This window comes from Dioscorea cayenensis, chromosome 6 (genome assembly GCF_009730915.1).
Source record: "Dioscorea cayenensis subsp. rotundata cultivar TDr96_F1 chromosome 6, TDr96_F1_v2_PseudoChromosome.rev07_lg8_w22 25.fasta, whole genome shotgun sequence".
Classification (NCBI taxonomy): domain Eukaryota; kingdom Viridiplantae; phylum Streptophyta; class Magnoliopsida; order Dioscoreales; family Dioscoreaceae; genus Dioscorea; species Dioscorea cayenensis.
In genome coordinates this window covers 19,644,121-19,668,964 of record NC_052476.1, presented here as the reverse complement: position 1 = coordinate 19,668,964, position 24,844 = coordinate 19,644,121, and the positions used below count along the sequence as shown (strand labels likewise).

The window sequence follows — 24,844 nt, the reverse complement described above, 5'->3', positions numbered from 1 at the left end:
TATAAATTTCTTTTATCTGTATAATGGGTAATATCTATCTATTTACATATATACACACACATGCGCTTGCAAAGTGTTCGTTTTTAAAAAAATATAATCTATTAGTTTATAATTTTATATAAATATATATGGTAAACAATCTAAATAGTCACTTGGCTTTTTTACGTGTTTTATTAAAGTTATGATTTTATCCCTATTTTGGTCATTCGAGCATACATTGTTAAAGTTGGCATATTACATGACATATTTTTCATTGAACTAGCATTTGAACTGGTATATGTCACGTGCGATCGCCGTTAATAGCTTATATTTGGATGACTAAATTGTAATAAAAAAATTAAGTGACCAAAATATAAACACAAAAAAAAGTGACCATTTAGGTTATTTTCCCTACATATTAATATACAATTATCTTATATAATTATAGATAAGAAAATAATATATGATGGAGTAGATAACATAAGTGGATAACATCTCATCTGATCAATATTCTAAACAACAACAATGGTGATATTTATTTAGATTTTTGCCATTGATTCTGTTGAAGTTGCCTTATATCCTCATCCGGTTGGAATTCTTCATCATTAAGGCATGGCTCAATTGGTGTGTCAAATGTTATCAAAAAGATTTCTTCATTGTTAAGTAAACTTTCATGGTTAAGAAGATAAACAAACTTCATGGTTAAGAAGATTTCTTCCTTGTTAAACAATCTTCATGATTAAGAATCCTCCAAGGTACTTCCTATAAATAAGCCTCCTTCATCGTATTTGAAAAATCCTTTCTATTTTCACAAAATTTGTAGAGAAAGTGTTCTTCCTTCATACATCTTTGAGAGGGTTTGTTGTACTCTTTCTTATTTTCTTAGTAGATTTTCTTGGTCTTTTCCATTGTGGGTTTTTCTCCCGATACTCGGGTTTCCCACGTTAAAATCAGTGTTCATTTCTTGCATTTGATTTCTCTTTTGTGTGATTCTAAGATAAACACTTTCATAATCCCACTCGTACCATTCCTAACAAATGGTATCAGAGCGTTCAGGTTTATACTTAGAATCACATCATCATGTCCACCATAACCAAGTTCGACATTGAGAAGTTTGATGGCAAGATCAATTTCTCTATTCGGCACATTTAGATGTGAGTTGTTTTGACCAAAAATGGTTTAAAGGAAGCTTTGGATGGAAAATCTAGGAAGCCGTTTCGCATGACTAATGATCAGTGGGCCGAGTTGGACGAGAAAGCATTATTAGTCATCTAATTATGCTTATCTCGTGAAGTCTTGCGTGAGGTATGAAACCACCACGGCCGAATTGTGGATGAAGCTCGAATCACTTTATATGACGAAGAATCTTGCCAACAAGTTGTGTCTGAAGGAGTGACTTTATAATCTTTGTATGGCTGAAGGTACCCCTATTCAAACGCATCTCAGTGAATTTTTTTCTATTATCGTTGATCTTGAAAATTTGGATGTTAGTATTGAGGAGGAAGATAAAGCTGTTTTGTTGATTGTTTCGTTACCCCCTTCATACAAGCACTTTAAAGAAATCATGTTATATGGTAATAATGTCGACACTTTGAGCTTGGAAGATATTAAAGTAAACCTTCTTGGTAAAGAAAAGTATGATGTTGATAATCGTTTTGAGAAAAACGGTGAAGGTTTATTTGCTAGGGATTGCAACATTGAAAAAGGCAATAGCAGTAATTTTTCTAAGACAAGATCTAAGTCTAGAAACAAAAAAAAATCTATAATTACTGTAAGAAACCAGGACATGTTATTTCTGAATGCTATAAGCTGAAGAATAAAAATGATAAGGCTAAAGGGAAACAAATTGTTGATTTTGATAAATCTGCCGAAGCTAGTGTTGTTGATGTTTGTACTGATGGTGATATTTTCTTGGCTTCTAGCGCTGATGAAATTAAACATGAGTGGCTCCTTGATTCTCGTTGTACCTATCATATTTATCCACATAAAGATTTGTTCTCTTCTTATAAACCTCTTGATGGTGGATCTATTTTGCTTGGGAATTACACTCCTTGCAAAATTGTTGGTAAATGTATCATCCATATTATAACTCATGATGGTGTTATCAAATCACTGACTGGTGTCATACAAATCCTAGAGATGAGACGAAACTTGATTTCATTAGGCATCCTTGAATCTCTTGGGTGTAAGTATTTAGCTGAAGCCAGAGTGCTGAAAGTTTCCCGTGGCTCTCTAGTTTTATTTAAAGCTAAACGTGTTAGTTGCTTACATGTGCTACAAGGAACTACTATTGTAGGTGTCACTTCTGTTGCCTTATCTTTCTCTTCTCCTCATGATGATACTCAATTGTGGCATATGCGTCTAGGCCACATGAGTGAAAAGAGCATGAATTTGTTGTTAAAAAGAGGATTGTTGGGAAGTCATACTAGCTGCAAGGTCAACTTTTGTGAATACTATGTCTTTGGAAAACATAATAGGGTCAGGTTTGCCAGAGGTTCTCATACATCCAAAAGTATTTTGGATTATATTCATTCTGATTTATGGGGTCTATCTCTTGTTTCATCCCTTGGGGGAAGTTATATGTTGACCATTATTGATGACTTTTGAAGAAAAGTTTGGGCATTTTTCTTACACCATAAGAATGAAGCTTTTATCAGATTCAAGCTATGGAAAATTCTGGTTGAAAATCACACCAGTAAGAAAATAAAAAAGCTTCATACTGATAATGGTTTTTGAGTTTTGTAGTGATGAATTTAATTAGTTTTGTGCATAAGAAGGCATCACCATGCATCACACCGTTGTTAGAACTCCTCAACAAAATGGAGTCAGTGAACAGATGAACATAACTATTTTAGAGAAAGTACGATGTATGCTTTCTCATGCTACCTTGAGTAGAAATTTGTGGACAGAAGCAACCCACAGCATGTTATCTTGTCAACCGCTCTCCACATGCTTCTCTTGAAGGCAAGGTTCTAGAGGAAATTTGGACAGGTAAATAACTTGACTACTAATTTAAGAGTGTTTGATTGTCATACTTATGCTCATGTAAATGATGGGAAGTTAAACGCTAGAGCTATAAAATGCATTTTTGTTAGCTATCCTGATGGAGTTAAAGGATATCGATGGTTTTGTTCGGAGACCAGGAAGATTATCAATAGTTGAGATGTCACTTTTAACGAAAATGCATTATTGTCTTCTAGAAAAGAGTCTGTTGGTGTTTCTCCTGATACAGGTAGTAAAAAAGTTGAAATTGTGACTTCCGGTCTCAAGTCAGATGATATTTCCTCCTCTAACACATAATTTAGTGATTTTCCAATTACCACTACTGAGGTTACTAGTCCACATCTCCAAGATTATTGTATTGCTGGTGATCATCCCAGGCGAGAGAATGTTTGAAAGCTTGTTCACTATGATGATGAAAGTCATTTTATTAGCTATGCTCTTGTTGTTGCTTAAGAGATTAAAGAAGTCACTGAACCTAGGAGTTATGCAGAAGCTATTGCTTGTTCTGATTCCTCTAAGTGGCTAGCTGTGATGCAGGAAGAGGTTGACAAGTCTCTGCAAGAATGATACTTGGGAGTTGGTGAAGCTGCTAGATACAAGGCACGGTATAATGTCGAGGATTTTGATCAACGAGAAGGTATTGAGTTTAATGAAATTTTCTCTCCTGATGTTCGTTATACCTCTATTCGTACGTTACTTGCCTTGGTTGCTCTCCATGATTTAGAGCTTGAGCAACTTGATGTAAAAAATGCTTTTCTTCATGGTGATTTGGAAGAAAAAATTTATATCCAACAACCTAAAGGTTTCATGGTTCCTGGAAAGGAGAACCACGTTTGTCATCTCAAGAAATCTCTTTATTGCCTCAAACAAGCTCCCAAATAGTGGTATAAGAAATTTGACTCATTCATGTTGAGTCAAGGCTATTCCAGGAGTCAATATAACAACTGCGTCTACCTTAAAAAGGTTTCTAATGGGTCCTTTATATATCTATTGCTTTATGTTGATGATATGTTGATTGCAACTCGTAATATTACTCTAATCAAGGAGTTAAAGCCCCGGTTAAGCAATGAGTTCGAGATGAAAAACTTGGGTCCTGCCAAGAAATTCTCAGAATGGAGATTTGCAGAGATCGTCAAGCCGGAAAGTTGATGTTGAAACTGAAGAATTATATACAGAAGGTGCTTGACAAATTCAATTTGAAAAATGCTAAGCCCGTAAGTACTCCTATTGCTATGCATTTTAAGTTGCCATCTGATTAGTGCCCAAAATCCGAGGATAACAAGGAACGCATGGCAAGTGATCCTTATGTATATATAGTTGGAAGTCTTATGTATGCCATGGTTTACACCAAACCTGATTTGGCATATGCCGTGAGCTTAGTCAACAGATACATGCACAATCCTGGTAAAGAGCATTGGAATGCAGTGAAATGGATACTTCGTTATTTGAAAGGTACAGTTGATATTGGCTTGATCTTTGATATGAAGAGGTCTAATGCAGCCTATATTGTCTGGTTATGTTGATGCCGATTATGGTGGTGATCTAGACCGGAGAAAATTTATCTCTGGTTATATTTTCTCTTTTTGCGGGTCTTCTATTAGTTGGTGCGCTTCTCTTCAGTCAGTTACAGCCTTATCAAGCACTGAAGCCGAGTACATCGCACCCACCGAAGGATTTGATTAAGCAATATGGCTTAATGGGTTATTCAATGAGCTAGGTTTGTCTCAGAACATTCTTGTTGTATTCTATGATAATCATAGTGCAATTCATTCTGACCAAGAATAGTGGTTACCACAGTAAAACCAAGTTCATTGGCATTAAGCACTATTTTGTTCTAAATATTGTTTCTGTTGGGAACATTGATGTGAAGAAGATTCATATAAAAGATAATCCTCCAACTATGTTGACAAAACCACTTTCTATTCCCAAGTTCAACCATTTGTTTGGACTTGGTTGGTGTTTTTCAACACTGACTACCCTTCAGAGCTTATATGCAGTAAAGGTTTTTTTCGGATATTGATGAAAGGCAGAGTTTGTTAAAGTTGCCTTATATCCTCATCCAGTTGGAATTGTTCATCACTAAGGTATGGCTCAATTGGTGTGCCAAACATTATCAAGAAGATTTCTTCATTGTTAAGCAAACTTCATGGTTAAGAACTCCTTCATGGTATTTGAAAAATCCATTCTATTTCTACAAAATTTGTAGAGAAAGTGTTCTTCCTTCATACCTCTTTGAGAGGGTTTGTTGTACTTTTTTTATTAATTTATTTTTTTAGTGGATTTCCTTGGCCTGGGTTTTTCTCCCGGTATTCGGGTTTCCCACGTTAAAATCAGTGTGTTCTTTTCTTCCATTTGATTTCTCTTTTGTGTGATTCTAAGATAAACGCTTCCGCAATCACACTCGTACCATTCCTAACAAATTCATCATAATTTACAAGCAATAGCAAACAACAAGAATACACAAATAAAACTGACTCAAGTAAAGGACCCAAAAATTAAAATTATCTAACATAAGGTCTCTATGGTAAGAAAATAAATACAGGAAGCTATGATATTGGCCTCTCTCCTCTAATTAAAGCTGCATAATCCAAGCCCTACATCAATTTCACCTTAGTGGAAACTAAGGTTGACATCTTCAAGTCATACGGGGAAAGAAAAAGAGGCTTCGTCTAGGAGCATGGGAGATAAGAGGATGCGCTTCTTGTCCTTGGGAGAGGAATAAAAAAAGTAAGGGGATCTATTGTGATACACCAAAAAATGATAATAATAAATAATAAACTAGCCAGACATAGTGACCCAGTTGGCTTATTCTGGTGACCTGGTTGGGTTCAGTTGAACAAGATCAAACCGAAGGGTTTTAAATGTATAGTTTCCATTTATATATTATTGCGAATTTAACCATTTACATTGTCGAAAGCAACATAATTATTTAATATAAAATGCAATTTTTATTTGTTTTTAAGAGAATTTATTTATTTAATATTTTTAAATTTAATTTTTATCATGCATATAGACAAACTATATAGGTAAAATTATTCTAAAGTACTATATGGTTTGCTCTGTTTCTCAATTCGATATATGTGGTTTAATTGTTAACATTTTAGTATCTTGTGGTTTTAACTATTTACAAAAAGATGCCAAAACACTTAACCCGCATTTAAAAACACATAAATTTAACCTTTTTGCCCTTAAATCAATATTAAAAACTACCCTCATAAAAGAAAAAAGTAAATTAATGATTTTTTAAATAGGATTTAGTGTTTTGGTATATTTTTGCAATCAGTTAAAACCATATGGTACCAAAGTGTTAATAATCAAATCATAGGCATCAAATTGAGAAAACCACAAATCACATGATACTTCAAAATAATTTTCCCCGGCTATATAACACTATAGAAGAATAAGTAGGCTTTACACAAACAATAAGAATCCGAATATTATGAATACCTTATCCATAATTCTCTATTTGACAAAAACTATTCCCTAGAAAAAAAAAAGTTTGGTTTTAATACAAGTTTATAATTTAAAAAGTTTAAATTGATTTAAATTTAAATTTTTAACATGTTTTAAATTTAATAATTAGGAATTAACATTAACATAAAATAAAACGAGAAGGGACTAGTACATCGTTGACTTTTGAGCAGTCAATGCTGTTCGCCTGTTCATACTCATTCGCACGTCATCCTGTGCTTCTGACCCATCTTACAACCCACTCTTTTGATTGCCACGTGTAATTTTTAATACACGACAGTATTAAAAAGACGCGAATTAATGACCCCAAAACCGACTAACCAATCAAAACGTTGGATTCTCTCCAGTTGCCTTTTAAAAGCTTTGTTTAACCGCGGGAAGGAAACTCCGGCGAAATAGCCCAAGATCTCTGGATCACGCGTTGGATGCCCAATAATATCTCCGTTGTTTCCTTTTTTCTCTTCAAATCCCCAAAGTTCAGACCTTTTCAATCGGTTTGCCGGCGATCCATCTTCATCTCATCGTAATTTCTCTCCTTCGATTTCTTAGTCTTGTGTTTTTTGGCTGGATGTTGTGGAAATATCTGGATTTTTGTTGTTTCTGATGAAATTTTGATATAGAATTATGTTCTATTATCTCCGATTCAATTTTGCTTAATTTTGACCGGAAAGTTGTGATCTTTCTGAGAATTAGGGTTTATTCTTGTAACTCTTGGATAAAAGTTGCAATCTTGATGTGAGATGGAGTTGATGGAGGAGTCTTCGGGGGAGATCCCCAACAATGGATTGAATCAGGATGGGGCACACTTTCCTGGAGCTGTGAAGAAGTTAGCATATGGATTTGATGGATTTGGGAACTATTTCTCCAAAGATTGGGATTTGTACAAAAAGGATGAGAGTTCAACAGGGAGAGAGTTTTATTGGTATCATGTGGAGCTCCCAAAGGGAAATCAGAAGCTTGCATTGTCTGCTCAGCATCTCATTACAGCCCTATCTCCACCTTTGAAGCTCCAAGAAATTCTCACACTCACTAGCAATGGCCCCTTTTGTGGTTATGTTGATGGGGCTTTGTTTTTCAGGGTGAATTCTTCTGGTCCTGTAGGAAGTGGTTTCACATTGAAGATTGCTGCAAAAGTGACTGAGAATTCCATTATTTCTGTTTCATTAGGCCGAGTGCCGAGATTAGGCTTTGCGCCAACCAGAGAGTCATTGTTGTCGGAGATACCAAGTGTTGCGTCTCCTGGCTTGTGTGGAAATGAGGGGAAGACAGTTTCAGGTGGAACTGTAATTCAGGAGCATGTTCTTGAGTTCTTGTTGACAATGAATCATTCCAAGGAAGCTGATAATCCCGTACCGAAGACTGTGTCAAATTTGCTTGTTCATATTATTGATACTCATGTTGATCATATTCAAGACATTGTTACCAAGCTTGAGATGGAATTGGATGAAGTTGAGCTTGAATTGGATAAAGGTAAAACCTCTTTATATGAATTCTTGTTTGTTTCTTATAGCTAAATACAGTATTTGATCGAATTGTAGGTAGTTCTATGCTAAAGAAACAAATGCTGGATGACAGAAGATTTCCGAAGATGCATCTAAACTTGCAGAGGCTCCTGCAGGTATTTGCTAAAGTTAGTCTAATTGGAATTCATCGCATTTTATTTTGATCCATTTTTTGTGTGATTCTAGGTAGTTTCGCATGGCGAGCAAGTATTTCCACGTGTTAAAGAGAAATGTGCAGCAAAAACTTGGTTTGCAAACGAAGACATCTTCTGCCTCGAAGAACTTATCGGTCGGCTCCGAAGACTAAAAGAGAATTTAGGATTCATTGTTAATCGAGTTACTGCAGTTCAAACCGGTCTTGATAGTTGGCAAGCAGAACAAATAAACAGAAAGCTTTACTATCTTTCATTCCTCTCCATAATTTTCCTTCCTCTCTCGGTTGTTACCGGAGGTAAATTCTCCTTTTCATAGATGTTTTTTTGAGAAATTTACAATTTGATGATTGTTTGAGTGACTTTGTTTTCTTTCGGTTTATCAGTGTTTGGCATGAATGTTGGTGGAGTGCCATGGACTGGACAAAGGGATCCTGATGTAATTGATGGATTTCGCAATGTTATGATGCTTTGTGCTGTTATATTAGCCCTCCTGTTATTTTGTTTCGGCTTTCCATCATTTTATGCACGTGCGTCTGCTTGGAGAACGCAGCGAGTGCTGAAGAGGAGTCGGTCATTGGACAGAAGGTCCTTCCTTAGAAGAAACCTTCTTGGAGGAGAACGGCGTGGAGGAGATTATTTGCCCATCTGAAAATTTGGCGCTGCTTTGTCGATGATGTTTTTCAAGAAAGCAACTCCATTGGAAGTCAAAAGCTCTTTCGGTGTAAAGACATGATCATTTATGATACAATATCAGTTTGAATATGTTATGTAAACGATCAATTGCGCGAAAAGTTATACATTCAGATTAACAGATACTGAATTTTCTATTTTGCTAATTTATTTGTTCGAGTTGTGGATGCCATTGTAACTATGTGTATTTGGCTCCAATGTATCTGACTAAATCATCTGCACCAACATTTATTTTTTCAGATAATTTCTAATAAATTCAGTTTCATATGATCAACAAGCTCTTGTTTGATGAGTTAGATACTATCAATTTCGTATGATTGGTGAATATTGTGCATTTATTAGTTCTTTAGCGTCCACTGTCATGCAACTATGTACATCAAACCATTTTTACTGAATCTTCAATGAATTCACTTGCTTCATCAGACCTTGATTGACATATTTGTACTTTTTATTTCATCGAGTTTTAGATGTTATTGAACCATGTATACCATTTCAATAACGAAATTGGGTGGACAAGAATCAACAAGCTCTTAGATAATGAATGACATACTATTGGTTGGTGAAATTTGTTATCAGCAGAAAAAATCTTTTTCCACTGAATCTATAATTAATTCAATTGACACAGATCAGATCATCAGTACACGGAATTGTACAATCAACATACATGAATGCATTAAAATAATTATCTGACAAGATTTTCTTTGGTTTCCTCTGCTTTCACTCAATCAAGATGTTGAAACACATGTTCAGTTAGGTTTGGGTTTGATGTTCTTAGCTCTAATATTTGACACTTGGTCTAGTGAGCAGATGAGAAGTTGAACTAACATTAGCACTTAGGACAGCCACCTAAACACTTTGTTTGAGTCTCTAACCTACCAAATAATAACACCCCATGCAAACTATAAATAGCAAAGCATGAGTTCTTCCCTTCCATCATCATACATACTTGCTTCCATTGCATCAATGGCTTCCAAAACCTCTACTTCATTCCTCCTTCTATTTGTCTTCATCTTCTTTGCGAACAACATTGCTTGTTTTGCTGCTCGACGGCTTTTGGAAGATTCGGTTCCAAAATTATCAAATATACCAAGTTTTCCCAAACCTAATTTGCCTCCATTACCAAAAGTTCCAACTCTACCAAAGCCTAATTTACCAAAACTGGAAATACCAACTTTGCCAAAACCTAGGTTACAGCCATTACCAGAGCTTCCAACTTTACCAAAACCTACATTACCAAAACTTGAGGTACCAACTTTGCCCAAACCTAAGTTGCCTAAACTTCCAAAACCAGAGATGCCAATCTTGCCCAAACCTGAATTGCCACTAGTACCAGAGGTTCCAAAACTAGAAGTGCCAACTTTGCCGAAACCTAAGTTGCCACCAGTACCAGAGCTTCCAAAAGTAGAGGTGCCAACATTGCCAAAACCTAAATTGCCATCAACACCAGAGTTTCCAACACTACCTAAGCCTGTATTACCACCAAAATTGGAGGAGCCAGTTTCCCCGAAACCTGTAGTACCACAAAAATCAGAGGAATCGACTTTGAATAAGCCTACGTTACCACCAAAACCAGAAAAGCCAATTCTGCCAAAATCAGAAGAACCAACATCACCACCAAAGCTAGAGGAGCCGAGTTTACCAAAACCTACACTTCCACAAAAACCAGAAGAACCAACTTTACCAAAACCCACACTTCCACCAAAGGCAGAAGAGCCAATTACATTTCCATCAAAACCAAATGAGCCAACTTTGCCAAAGCCACAACTGCCACCAAAAGCAGAGGAGCCAATTTTTCCAAAGCCTGTGAAGACATCCGAGCCAGAAAAACCAACTTTACATAAACCAGAGCAACAAGACTTACCAAAACCTACTCTTCCGCCAAAACTAGAAGTGCCAACTTTACCTAAACCTACACTACCTCCAAAACCAGAATTACCTTCTTTGCCTAAACCTATTTTTCCACCAAAACCAGAGGTGCCAACTTTACCTAAACCTACACTACCACCAAAGCTAGAAATACCAACTTTACCAAAACCTACATTACCGTCTAAACCAGAAATACCAATTTTACCTGAACCTAAATTACCTGAAATACCAACTCAACCAAAGCATGAAATTCCAACCCTCCCATTCACTATGCCACCATCTCCAAAGCCAAATCATGATTGAGAGAGTTGAGATTGTTTTAGTACATTTCTGAGTTACTGTTATGCCTAGAGATGGTCTGTTTTAACATTTACTCTTTTGTATTTGCATGGTAGTTATGTGAGTTCCATTGTACTATCTACGTTATTAATAGAATAAATTTGAATCTTATTCATATATAAATTACCTTCTTTTCAGCAGATACCTTATTCTAAGATGAAAATCAATCCATTTAATTCCTCTTTCTCAAACTTCACTTGCCGAATCCCAATTTGGTTTTCATATTAGAAACAAGAAAGTACAAAGTTAAATGTGTAATGCCATTGTTTTTCATAACAACATGCATAACCAAATATTATGAAGCATTGATCTTCCACAACTTATTATTATTATTATTATCATCATCATTATTATTATTATTATACAATAAAAAAACCAAATTGCTTAAATATCTCTCTAAAATTTGTAATTCAATATACACGCTGCAAAACATATGAAATCATCCACTGCTACCTCAACAACTTCTTTTCAGGAGATTTAATTATTAATATATATATATATATATATATAACTATAATCTATCAAATAATTATTATTAATTAAAAAAAATAAAAAAAAATTAATTTTAAAATATTTAATTTTGAATAGATTTCATTTAAGTCAATTAATTTTAATGAAAAATTTTGCTCATTTTTTTAACACCACTTCTTTATCCTCAATAAGATTTGTTTCCATTATTTACATGCATTACCATTCCAAATTCTAACCTTTGGTAATTGGTAACTTAAAATCTTCATTTTATTTTCCATTTATAGTTTTCTCTAATTGCAATTGGTCCTTCTTTAGCTTATCATCAAAATTCAAATTTCAACTTATCTGAAATAAAATTTAAAAACTATAAATGCAAATTCAATACCGAAGATAAAATTTTAAATCTGTAAAACTTAGTTAGTCTAGTAAAGGCATTGTATATTTGTATGGACAGGAGCAGGTTCAAAACTATGTGCTTACGGTATTATTCATGGTAATGTTCAAATGGATCCAGAGTGGGTGTGTGAGAGGAATTATAACTCTCTTCTCCAAGATTGTATAGAAAGGGGACTTAGCTCTGTATGATTCATGCAAATCTTTTGAGCGTGCACGCAACAGATTTTTATTGGGCCATAGAGCCTAATCGAGAATAAGTCTCTAAGGGTTGATAAACTTAAATGGTGCACCTCCATATTTTTATTATCCCTTGATAAATCATTAAATGGGGGATGCTTGTTTTCTATTGTTAAAAACAAAGTTAAATCAAATTTTTTTAAAAATTTGAAACTTTCTATTTGACAAGCCAACCGATAAAAGGGTGTCAAATGGACAGATAGGTACAGTGACTCCCTAAAAATTTACCATATAAGGCGGTCTAAAACGAAGGGCAATTATGGCCGATCACGTTTGCTCAATGGTAAATTCCCCCTTCTTTACAATTCTAGAGGAGTAGAAAGTGATACCAACAGAGTATTTCTATAGTATATCAATAATATGTTTACACAGTATTGTACAGTACTAGAGCACAAGGGATTTGAACTTGCACCACTCACCCACCACTCCATGTGACTTTCACTAAGCTATCAATTGATTGTCTCTTTTTTTTTTCTATACACATGTAAAAATAAATATTTTTTTATATATTTTTATAAGAAAAATATTTTCTTATGCAGTTATGCTATCCATAGCAAAAAAATCAACTAAATATTTTATTAGAAGACACAATTATTCTTTACTCTGTTTTCTGCATTTATTTTTGAGAAATAAAAAAATAAAAAAAAATTAATTTTTGTTATGATAAAATTTATAAGTTGATTTAATTGTAAATATATATACATAATTGCATAAATAACCAAAAACAGAGAAAAAAAAAGGAAAAAAAATGGCCTCTAAATCTTGGATGAAAAATTCAGAGGATTTGGATACCGAAACTTTATATTAGATTAAAATGACATATAGTTGTGTCTAATTTACTTGCCATTTTGTTTTACTATATCACGTGTTGTCACATATCATGCTAAACTTTAAGAAAATCGAAGGATCTTAAATGACATGTGTTTCACGGTTTTTTTTTCTTTTTCAATTTACTATACTAAACTAAAAAAAATGAAAGGACTACCATATATTAGGTGACGTGTTGTCATATCCTTTTAAATCCAGGTATAAAACTCCTTAAATCTAAAATCTTAGTTTCAGATTTAGAGAATTTTATATTCATATATGAAATGACATGGCAACACATGGTATGGTATGTGGCAATCCTTTGATTTTTTTAGCGATTTTATAATTTGTAATAATTTTTATTTTTTTAAAATTTTTTAAGATTTTTTTATAACTTTTAATAATATTTAATTATTATAATTTTTGTATAATTTTTTTAATTTATTTTTAATAATTTTCTATTAATATTTTATGTCGTATCAACAAAATTTAAGGGAGTAGCTAAGAGCGGTTTGCAGGGAGACTTATTAATTTGCCCAATTAAAAAAATAAAAAGATAAAATTAATAATTTTTATGATAGAGAGATAATAAAGACATAGTAATTATAATAGAGAGATTATCTGAGGGTTAATTTTCACCATGAATTAACTTGCTTCATGAGATCTTGATTAGCATATTTGTTCTTTTTTATTTCATCTAGTTTTGGATGTTATTGAACCATGTATACCATTTCAATAACGAATTGGCTTGACAAGAATCAACAAGATCTTAGATCAAGAATGACATGTTATTGGTTGGTAAATTTGTTGTCAGCAGAGATAATCTTCTTCCACTGAATATATAATTAATTCCCTTGACACAGATCAGATCATCAGTACACGAAATTGTACAATCAACATAAGTGCATTAAAATAATTATCTGATAAGATTTTTTTTGGTTTCCTCTGCTTTCACTCAATCAAGATGTTGAAACACTTGTTCCGTTTGGTTTAGTTTAGATGTTCTAAGCACTAATATTTGACACTTGGTCTAGTGAGCAGATGAGAAGTTGAACTAACATTAGCACTTAGGACAGCCAACTAAACACTTTGTTTGAGTCCCAAACCTACCAAATAATAACATCCCATGAAAATTAACTATAAATAGCAAGGCATGAGTTCTTCCCTTCCATCATCATACATACTTGCTTCTATTGCATCAATGGCTTCCAAAACCTCTACTTCCTTCCTCCTCCTATTTGTCTTCATCTTCTTTGCGAACAACATTGCTTGTTTTGCTGCTCGACGGCTTTTGGAAGATTCGGTTCCAAACTTATCAAATATACCAAGTTTTCCCAAACCTAATTTGCCTCCATTACCGGAGGTTCCAACTCTACCAAAGCCTACATTATTACCAAAACCGGAAATACCAACTTTGCCAAAACTTGAGTTGCCAGAACTTCCAAAACCTAAGTTGCCACCAGTACCAGAGCTTCCAAAACCAGAGGTGCCAATTTTGCCGAAACCTAAGTTGCCACCGGTACCAGAGCTTCCAAAAGTAGAGGTGCCAACATTGCCGAAACCTAAGTTGCCACCAGTACCAGAGCTTCCCAAACCAGAGGTGCCAATTTTGCCAAATCCTAAGTTGCCAACAGTACCAGAGCTTCCAAAAGTAGAGGTGCCAACCTTGCCGAAACCTAAATTGCCATCAACACCAGAGCTTCCAACTCTACCTAAGCCTGTATTGCCACCAAAAATGGAGGAGCCAACTTCGCAGAAACCTGTATTACCACAAAAATCAGGGGAATCAATTTTGAATAAACCTACACTACCACCAAAACCAGAAAAGCCAATTTTGCAAAAACCAGAAGAACCAACATCACCACCAAAGCTAGAGGAGCCAAGTTCACCAAAACCCACACTTTCACCAAAGATAGAAGAACCAACTTTACCAAAGCCAACATTTCCATCAAAACCAAATGAGCCAACTCTGCCAAAGCCACAACTGCCACCAAAAGCAGAGGAGCCAATTTTTCCAAAGCCTGTGAAGACATCTGAGCCAGAAGAACCAACTTTACAGAAACCAGAGCAACCAAACTTACCAAAACCTACTCTTCCTCCAAAATTAGAAGTGCCAACTTTACCTAAACCTACATTACCGCTAAAACCAGAATTACCGCCTTTGCCTAAACCTACTTTTCCACCAAAATTAGAGGTGCCAACTTTACCTAAACCTACACTACCGCCAAAGCCGGAAATACCAACTTTACCAAAACCTACATTACCATCTAAACCAGAAATACCAAGTTTACCAGAACCTAAATTACCTGAAATACCAACTCAACCAAAAGCATGAAATTCCAACCCTCCCATTCACTATGCCATCACCTCCAAAGCCAAATCATGATTGAGAAAGTTACGACTGTTTTAGCTCATTTCTGAGTTGTTGTTATTTCTAGAGATGGTGTCTATTTTAATATTTACTCTTTTATGTTTGTATGGTTAGTTATATGAGTTCCATTGTACTATCTACATTATTAATAGAATAAATTTGAATCTTATTCATATATAAATTACCTCAGCAGATACCTTAATCTAAGATAAAAATCAATCCATTTAGTTCCTCATTCTCAAACTTCACTTGACGAATCCCAATTTGGTTTTCAAATAAGAAACAAGCAAGTACAAAATTAAATCTGTAATGCCATCGTTTTTTATAACAATATGCTTAACCATGGTCCATGATAAAGAAAAATATGAAGAAGCATTGATCTTCAACAACTTATTATTATTATTGTATAATAATAATAATAATAATAATAATAATAATAATAATAATAAACCAAATTGCTTAAATATCTCTGTAAAATTTGTAATTCAATATACACCCTGCAAAACACAAGGAATCATATGCATGTAGAGGATCACTACTACCTCAACAACCTTTTTTTCACTAGATTTAATTATTTAAATACACACACATATTTAATAACCATCAAAGCAAATATTATCAAATAACTATGATTAATTAAAAAATAAAAATGGTAATTTTAAATATATATTTATTTTGATTAGATTTCATTTAAGTCAATCAATTTTAAATAAAAACTTTTCCTCATTTTAACTCCACTTCTTTACCTCAATAAGATTTGTTTACATTATTTACATGCATTACCATTCCAAACTCTAACATTTGGTAATCTTCATTTTATTTATCATTTATAGTTTTCTCTAATTGCAACCGGTCCTTCTTTAGCTTATCATCAAAATTCAAAGTTTTAATTATTTGAAATAAATTAAAAAAAAACTACAAATACAAAACCACCAAAAGATAAAATTTTAAATCCGCAACAGTTGTTTAGTCTGGTACAAAAAGCACTTGACAGTGTTTGGAAAACACCGCTTTGAAACCCCGTGCTTACGGTATTGTTCACAATACTATTCAAATGAGTCTCAGGTGGGTCTCTTATGAAATGAATCATATTTTTCCTCTCCAAAATTGCATAGCAAGGGGGATAATTAGCTTTGTATAGTGCATGCAAATTTTTTGAGTGTTCACGTGATTGACTTTTATTGCCTCATAGAGCCTGACTGAGAATAAACCTTTAGAAATTGATAAACTTAAATGGTGCACTTCGGTACCGTCTTGTCCCTTGATAAATCTTTATTTATTTATTTATTTTTTTTTGAGGGGGGAGGATTGTTGCCTATGGGTAAAAAAATAATAATAAATATTTTATAGCGGGCCGTTTGTTGCCTATTGTTAAAAAAATTTTTTAATAAATCAAAATTTTAATAATATTTGCTTATGCTATCCATAGCAACAAATCAACTAAAATATTTTATTAAAAGACCCAATTATTCTTTTCTCTCTTTTCTCTATTTATTTTTGAGAAATAAAAAACCAAGAAAAATAAAAATAAATAAATAAATTTTTGTTATGATAAAATTTATAAGTTGATTGAATTGTAAATATATATATATACAAGAAATTGTTTCTATTTTGCCATACTTAATTCCATAATTAATAACTACATAAACATAAACATAAAAAAAACAAAACAAAACAAAACAAAATTGGTCTCCAAATCTTGGATGAAGAATTTAGAGGATTTGTACACCAAACTTCAAGCACTAAGTTGGAAACGTAGTCTAATAAGCAGCTAAGAAGTTGAACTAACATGAACCCATACAAACAACAACCCTAAAACTTTGCCAAACCTACCAAACCAAAACCCTAACAAAAACCTCTTCTTATTCCCTCACTATAACACTATAAATATTTCCATAGTCTCCCCATCTTCTTCATCCCTTGCAACAATGACTTCCAATACCTCTTGCTTCTTCTTCTTTATTTGCAATCTTGTTCCTCTCAAACAACATTGCTTGTAATGCTAGTCGTCGGCTTTTAGAAGAAGAAAAACCAATATTTCCAATCCCAGAAGTACCTAAACTACCTCCATTACCAGAAATTCCAACTTTACCAAAACCTGAATTACCACCTTTGCCTGAGATACCAAGTTTACCTAAACCTGAATTACCATCAATACCGGAAATACCGAAACCGGAGTTGCCACATTTTCCAGAATCTACATCTCCATCAAACTCAGAAGAGAAACCAACTTTACATGAACCTGCATTACCAGTAAAGCATGAGGAACCATCACTCCCTAAACCTGAAGTGCCTGAATTGCCAACTCTTCCAAAACCTACATTGCCAGAGATACCAATTCTTCCAAAACCTAAACTACCAGAAATACCAACTCTGCCAAAGCCTGAAATTCCTACCTTGCCTCTTGTCAAATCACCTCCTGAAGAAACTAAACCATGATCACTTATTGCCTCAAACTAGTACTTATTCAAGTACATGGAGTGGTCTTTGCATTTAGTATGTGTTTGCATTATTATGTGGTTAATTATGTCATTTGTTATGTGTGAGTTCTAGCGTTTTATTGCAGTATGTATTTGTAACTATATTGGATTTGAATCCTATTTCTGAGGTTCAACATTATATTGTTTATTTAATTTTCTTTTAATATATGTTTGTCATCATGCAAAATCTCCATTTATTTTATCATAAGCAATTAAATGCTTTATAAAGCAGTGAAGATAAAAGAAGCAATTACCAACCCTTGGTTTTCAATTGGAAACAAGAAATAATTTAAAGATATCATAATCAAGAAAGTTTCAATTGAATATATATACATATATATATATATATATATATATAGGATTCATTATAATTCCAAAAATTGAAATACCAAATATTAAACATTGGAAACAAGTCACTTTTTAATAATAATAATAATAATAATAATAATAATAATAATAATAATAATAATGTAATGCTATACATTTCAAAAGAAACAATAACAATATGACAATAATAATAATAACGACATCAAAAACTGTTGTGCAATAGGAAAGGTGGTATTTTATTTCCTTTCAAAGATTAATTTTTTTTTTAATTTAAAAATTAAGGGTTTATGACTTGCCCACATATCTATAAATAATAATGATGATGAGAACAACGACAATTAACTACCATTAATTAATTTATTGAATTGTCAATCTAAGATCCTTAGAAGTCTTTTTATATTTTTTGTAAAAATTAATTAAATTGAAGAAAAAAAGCAATCGCACATGTCTAGATTTTTTCTGACTTAATATGTTTATATATATTGATGAAAATAATGCAAAAGTCATCTTTATTGATCTCTTCCAAAACTGTACACACTCTAAATATGGGTTGGACGGAAATATTTAGATTTGTAAACAAGCATTATTGATTTTTTTAATCATAGTTTCATGCATTCTTATCCATTTTGAAAAGTTATATATATATATATATATACATGTTAATTTTTTTTTTATAATGAATATAATTCAATATTGTATAAAATATGCGATGAAATTCAAACAATTTTTTTAAAAAATTTGAAATTAATATATCAATAACCACGTACTATAATGAACTATATAATGAGATTATGAAATATTTTATACTTGTCATAATTCATTTTAAAAGCAAAACCTAATAAAAATAAAATAAAATGCATAACATTGAATTATTATGAAGAATATTATTTTATTTTTATTAAAATACTACTACAGAGAAACATCATAGATAATCTATAATAACAATAATTGGATATATCTATTCCTACCATCTATTATTCCCAATAACATAAGTAACATGTGCAAATGATAAGATGCATTTTGGATTAAGCAGAACATAAAGATAATGATGATTCAGTGAAAGAAAAGAAAACATAAAGACAATAATAACAATCATAAGATGGAATTAATAAAACTTTGTGACTACTTTAGACACCAAACCAAATTACTCACATGATAACAAGCTCTAAAGTTGGACACTTGGTCACAAGAACAGTTGAGATGTTGAGCTACTATGAAAACTTAGAACAACAACTCTAATTAATTAACTCCTTGCTAAAGTCTTAACCAACCAAACCAAAACCCTAAAAAATAAGCTTATCTTAATCTCCTCCATGAGCACTATAAATATTTTCATGGGATCATCTACTTCTTCATCTCTTGTAACAATGGCTTCCAATACCTTTAGTTTCTTCTTCTTCTTATTTGCACTCATGTTTTTCTCTAATAACATTGCTTGTCATGCTAATCGTCGGCTTTTAGAAGATGCGGAATCATTTCCTATTCCAGAATTACCACAACTACCCCCACTCCCAGAAATACCGACTTTACCAAAACCTGAATTACCACCTTTGCCAGAGTTGCCAGATTTACCTAAACCTGAATTACCAACCATACCGGAAATCCCAAAACCAGAGTTACCACATTTTCCAAAAGTTACAATCCCATCAAAGACCGAAGAAATACAGAAGCCTGAGGAGTCATCACTCCCTGAACCTGAATTACCAACTTTACCAAAGTTTGAGTTACCACCATTACCAGAACTCCCAACTCTGCCAAAGATTACATTGCCAGAGATACCAACTTTACCAAAGCCTGAACTTCCTACATTCCCATTCATACCTCCTAAAGAGACTAGTCCATAGATTGGCGCTTTCCCATGCAAGTATATATTATTTTCTACCAAAGGGCTTTGCCATCTTGAGCATATGCTTAGGAGTTCATGGTCTATGTTATTAATTGTTCTAGTGTTTGAGTATGTTCTACATGTCTTGTTTACTTGTGTGATTAATTATGCCACAGTTGTATGTCATGAGTTCCATTGTTTACCATCTATTTATATGAATGGATTTGAATCTTATGTGATTTGGCATTTGTGTTTTTGCTACCTTTGGTTTGTTTGTTTCCTTTTGTCTTTATTTGCCAACTTTTTTTCATATTAATTTGTTAAATATGGTTATATTTTTTTTCTTATTTTTTAATATATAATTTGGAAGATGCGTACCAAACTAATACTATTTTGGTCACTTGATATTATTGCAAATTTAGTTTTTCATCAGTTTCCTTTTGTTTTGCTTTCAAGAGTGAGAGAAATTCAAACATTAATGATTTTAGTTTATTTTCAAATCAAATTCAAATTAAGGAGAAGAGATTAGATCAATTAGAAAATTAAACTGAAAATTTATGTAAATCGTGAAACATATTCATAATATGTTATTCTTTTTTCTTAATTTTTTTATATTTTTATTGTACTATTATTAGTTTTATCGATGATATCAAAACTGTTATGCCAAACACAACAATAATATGAAGAAAAACAAAAGAAAATAGTAGCACACGGGGATTTACGTGGTTCGGTCTATATGACCTATGTCCATGGGCAGGGAGATAGAGATTTCTTATTCTTCTCTTTCGAGGAAAAAAAACTCATATAGATAATATAGATAAAACCCTATATATATCCAAATTAAAATAAAATAATATAACCCACAATGGATAAGTCTGTTGAGCAGACCCAAGCCAAAAGCCCACCACAAATTTTCATTGAAATCTCTAATTTAGGTTTAACTCTCTAAATTAGGGTCGAGTCATAATTTGGATAGGGTTACAATCACAATCAATTTCAAATTCAAGGCATCTCAACAAATCTCCACCTTGACTTGAATTTTCCCATGCATCAAGAACCAAGAACACCCCCCTGCCATCCACGCCCCAAAGGGCCTCACGCTGAGTGGATATTCACCAAGTCCAAGCTATGCTTGAACTTTTCTATAGGTAAAGGCTTCGTCAACATATTTGTTGGATTGTTTGCTGTGGCTATTTTCTCTATGGAGAGCCGTTTGTCCTCAATAACATCCCGAATGAAGTTCAACCTGACATCAATATGCTTTGATCTTTCATGATAGACTGGATTCTTAGCCAAGCTTAATGCACTTTGACTATCACAATAAATAATTGGTCTCTGCACATTCAAGCCCAAACTATCAACAAGACCATGCACCCACATGCTTTCCTTCACCCCTTCTGTCAGTGACATGTATTCTGCTTCAGTGGTAGACAAAGCAACTGTAGATTGAAGTGTTGCTTTCCAACTGATGGCACACCCAAATAGGGTAAAGATATAGCAAGTCAAAGATCTCCTCTTAATAAGGTCTCCGCCATAGTCAGAATTTGTATAGCCAATAAGACCACCGATATAACCATCAGTACCATAAACCAAGCAAATATCACTCGTACTTTTCAAATATCGCATAATCCATTTAACTGCCTCCCAATGAACCTTCCCTGGATTACTCATAAACCTACTTACCACACTAACTGCATGAGCCAAATCTAGCCTAGTACATACCATTCCATACATTAAGCTACCAACAACATTCGAATAAGGGACTTTACTCATGTAATCTCTCTCATTATTTGTACTAGGTAAGGTACTAGCATCAAATTTAAAGTGTGATGGCAAAGGAGTACTAACTGACTTTGAGTGTTCCATCTGAAAAGACTGCAACAACTTTTCAATATACTTCTGTTGTGAAACATATAATAGTCCTGCTTTCCTGTCTCTCCAAATCTCCATACCCAACATCTTTTTGGCTGCACCTAAATTTTTCATTTCAAACTCATTGCTTGATAATGCCTTCAAACTATCAATTTCAGCTTTATTCTTAACTGCAATCAACATGTCATCCACATATAGCAACAAATATATAAAGGAATCATCTAGAAGCTTTCTAGAGTAAACACAATTATCATACTAATTACGCACAAAATCATGAGAAACCATGAATGCATCAAACCTTTTATACCACTGCCTCGGGGACTGCTTTAACCCATACAGTGATCTTTTCAGCAAACATACACAGTCTTCCTTTCCAGAAACAAGAAATCCCTCTGGATGTGTCATATAAATCTGTTCCTCCATATTCCCATGTAAAAAAGCTGTTTTGACATCAAGATGTTCTAACTCCAAATCAAAAGCACTTACAATGGCTAGAAGAACCCGAATTGTTTTGTGCTTCACAACTGGTGAGAATACCTAATGATAATCAATTCCCTCCTTCTGTTAGAAACCCTTTGCCACAAGCCTTGCTTTGAACCTTTCTGGTTCAACTCCAGGAATCCCTTCTTTTTTCTTGAACACCCATTTGCATCCCACTGGTTTTACACCCTTTGGTAATGGAACTAGTTCCCAGGTTTCGTTCTTTGCTAGAGATTGTATCTCCTCATTCATGGCAACCAACCATTCTGATGCTTCTCTACTCTACACTGCCTCTTTATATGACCTCGGTTCATCAGAATCAATATGTTCTCCTACTGCCAAGGCATAAGCAATAGAGTTAGTATTAACAATATTGACACAATCTGCACCTCAAAGGCTTTCTAATTTCCCTTCTTGATCTCCTTGCTGCTATACTCTGTGATTCAACAGTTTCTTATATTCCTTTTTGAGCTTCAATCTCAAACTCTACCTTCAGTTAGCACCCACGATCTTTATTACCCGCAACATTATCAAGCTCCTTTCTCCGGCCAAACATAGCGGATTCATCAAAAGTAACATCTCTCGCTAATAATAAATTTTTGGAGTTCTATCTTTTTCAAGACACCACAATCTATATCCTTTAACTCCAACAGAGATACCCTAGAAATATGCATTTCATTGCCCCTTGGCTCAAGTTTACCATCATTCACATGAGCATAAGCAGGGACAACCAAATATCACGCAAAACCGGAATAATCGGAGGGTTTACCGGACCATACCTCTTGAGAGTCTTCAAAATCAATTGCGATTGATGGAGATCTATTCACCGAGATAACAAGCGATGTTAATCGCTCGCCCAAAAAGTGTTTAGAGAGGCGACGCTTAATCGCATGCATCGAGCACGCAGTACATGTGTGTTTGGTTCATGCGTTACGCAACTTCATTCTGGCATGGTGTATATCGCATGCGATGTGGTGCCCTCACTATACCTTCTTTCTTGCAAAACTCATCAAATGGTTTATTACAAAATTCTAAACCATTATCTGTTCTGAGTGTCTTGACTAGTTTGCCTGTCTATTTTTCAACCATAGTCTTCCACTCCTTGAACCTCCCAAACACCTCATCCTTTGATCTTAGAAAATATACCCAGACCTTTCTAGAATAATCATCAGTGAAAGTAACAAAGTACTTGCATCTGCCATGAGACTCAACTGGAGAGGGACCCCACAAATCTGAATGAATATAATCAAGAATACCAGTTGAAGTGTGCTTTCCAGAACTGAATTTCACCCTGCGTTGCTTTCCCATAACACAAGTCTCACAAAATTTCAGTTTCCCAGTTTCTACACCACCCAACAATCCTTGTTTGCTCAGCACTGCAAGCCCTCTCTCACTCATGTGACCCAGTCTGTAATGCCATAATTCTGTTCTATCATCATGCTGCTTCAAGGAATGAGATACAACCACTGTTCCCATCACTAAACTGCCCATCGCTAGTAAATACCATCTGTACGATCTACCTTTCATGACTACCGAGCACCTTTTAGAAACTCTTAATTGCTCACCATCACCGTAGACATGACTCCCTATTTTTTCTAGAGTACCAATAGCAATCAAGTTCTTGCGTAGACCGGGGAACATACCATGCATCAAATGTTCTCGACTATTCCATCATACATCTTAATCTCGCAGTAACCAACGCCTTCAACACTAAGCTCCTCATCATCACCCAAATGCACACCGCCTTTCCAATCCTTGAAAAGAAGTGAACAATTCCTTTGAGAATGTCATATGATAAGATGCACCGAGTGTCCAAGACCCAAGTATTTGCGGAACACGAAATCGATCGGTCATAACATCACTTTCCCACGCCTATCGTGAACTATCCATCGCTACATCATCATTATCTTGCATCATTGTAATTCCTTTCTGCACTAAAGATGCACTGGCATTACCACTTGATTCTTTATTCTCATATCCTTTCTTCCTTTGTGGGCAATCCTTCCCGAGTGACCTTTTTATTTCTGAGTAAAAACAACATAATCCTCCGGTCTCGATTTTGGGACACGTGATTTTTCCCCTATTCCTACCATCCCTGCTCCCTTGATCCACGCCTCTACTAACAAACAAACCTGCTTTTGCACCATCTTCTTTAGAACCAGAAACCTTCCGCTTCAATTCCTTAGATTGCATAGCATCCTTCACATCGCTAAGCAATCTGTCTCTACCATATAGCATAGTATCAACAAAATTCTCATATGAATTTGGCAAGGAACATAAGAGGATGATAGCTTGATCCTCATCATCGATTTTAACACCAACACCTTGTAGATCTAGAATAATCCGATTAAAATTGTCAAGATGATCTTTCACCTGCATATTCTTTGTCATCCGAAAGGTATACAAACGCTGCTTTTGATATAACCGGTTGGTTAGGGATTTTTTCTGAAACTTGCTTTCCAGCTTTTTCCATAATCCTGGCACAGTCGTTTCATCAATGACCTCTCGCAAGACTTCATCAGTTAGACTCAAAAGAATAGCGCTATGAGCCTTTGCCAAAATCTCTGCCTTCT

At 34.1% G+C, this 24,844-nt stretch overlaps 4 protein-coding genes across 5 annotated transcripts; 2 read left to right on the top strand and 2 right to left on the bottom strand.

The window, feature by feature from the left end:
• Positions 1-6,826: 6,826 nt before the first annotated feature.
• LOC120263936 lies at positions 6,827-9,060 on the top strand. Of its 2 annotated transcripts, XM_039271915.1 has the most exons (5): positions 6,827-6,976; positions 7,147-7,923; positions 7,992-8,071; positions 8,142-8,406; positions 8,494-9,060. In XM_039271915.1, exons 2-5 carry the CDS (start codon positions 7,194-7,196, stop codon positions 8,757-8,759), a joined length of 1,341 nt encoding a protein of 446 aa, XP_039127849.1. In that variant the 5' UTR covers positions 6,827-6,976; positions 7,147-7,193; the 3' UTR covers positions 8,760-9,060. The 2 variants fall into 2 exon arrangements, with proteins under 2 accessions (XP_039127849.1, XP_039127848.1); XM_039271914.1 differs by having other exon boundaries at positions 6,827-7,923.
• A 639-nt stretch (positions 9,061-9,699) lies between these two features.
• LOC120263237 (uncharacterized PPE family protein PPE62-like) lies at positions 9,700-15,638 on the bottom strand. The gene is made up of 3 exons (XM_039271107.1): positions 15,629-15,638; positions 14,919-15,234; positions 9,700-10,582 (listed from the first exon to the last, which is right to left on the bottom strand). Exons 1-3 carry the CDS (start codon positions 15,636-15,638, stop codon positions 9,700-9,702), a joined length of 1,209 nt encoding a protein of 402 aa, XP_039127041.1.
• A 1,559-nt stretch (positions 15,639-17,197) lies between these two features.
• On the bottom strand, positions 17,198-18,396 carry LOC120263236 (uncharacterized PPE family protein PPE62-like). Its single transcript, XM_039271106.1, has 2 exons — positions 18,391-18,396; positions 17,198-17,743 (listed from the first exon to the last, which is right to left on the bottom strand). Exons 1-2 carry the CDS (start codon positions 18,394-18,396, stop codon positions 17,201-17,203), a joined length of 549 nt encoding a protein of 182 aa, XP_039127040.1. The 3' UTR covers positions 17,198-17,200.
• Positions 18,397-19,461: 1,065 nt separating this feature from the next.
• Positions 19,462-20,165, top strand: LOC120263777 (protein PELPK1-like). The gene has a single exon (XM_039271754.1). It carries the CDS (start codon positions 19,462-19,464, stop codon positions 19,936-19,938), a length of 477 nt encoding a protein of 158 aa, XP_039127688.1. The 3' UTR covers positions 19,939-20,165.
• Positions 20,166-24,844: the final 4,679 nt, after the last annotated feature.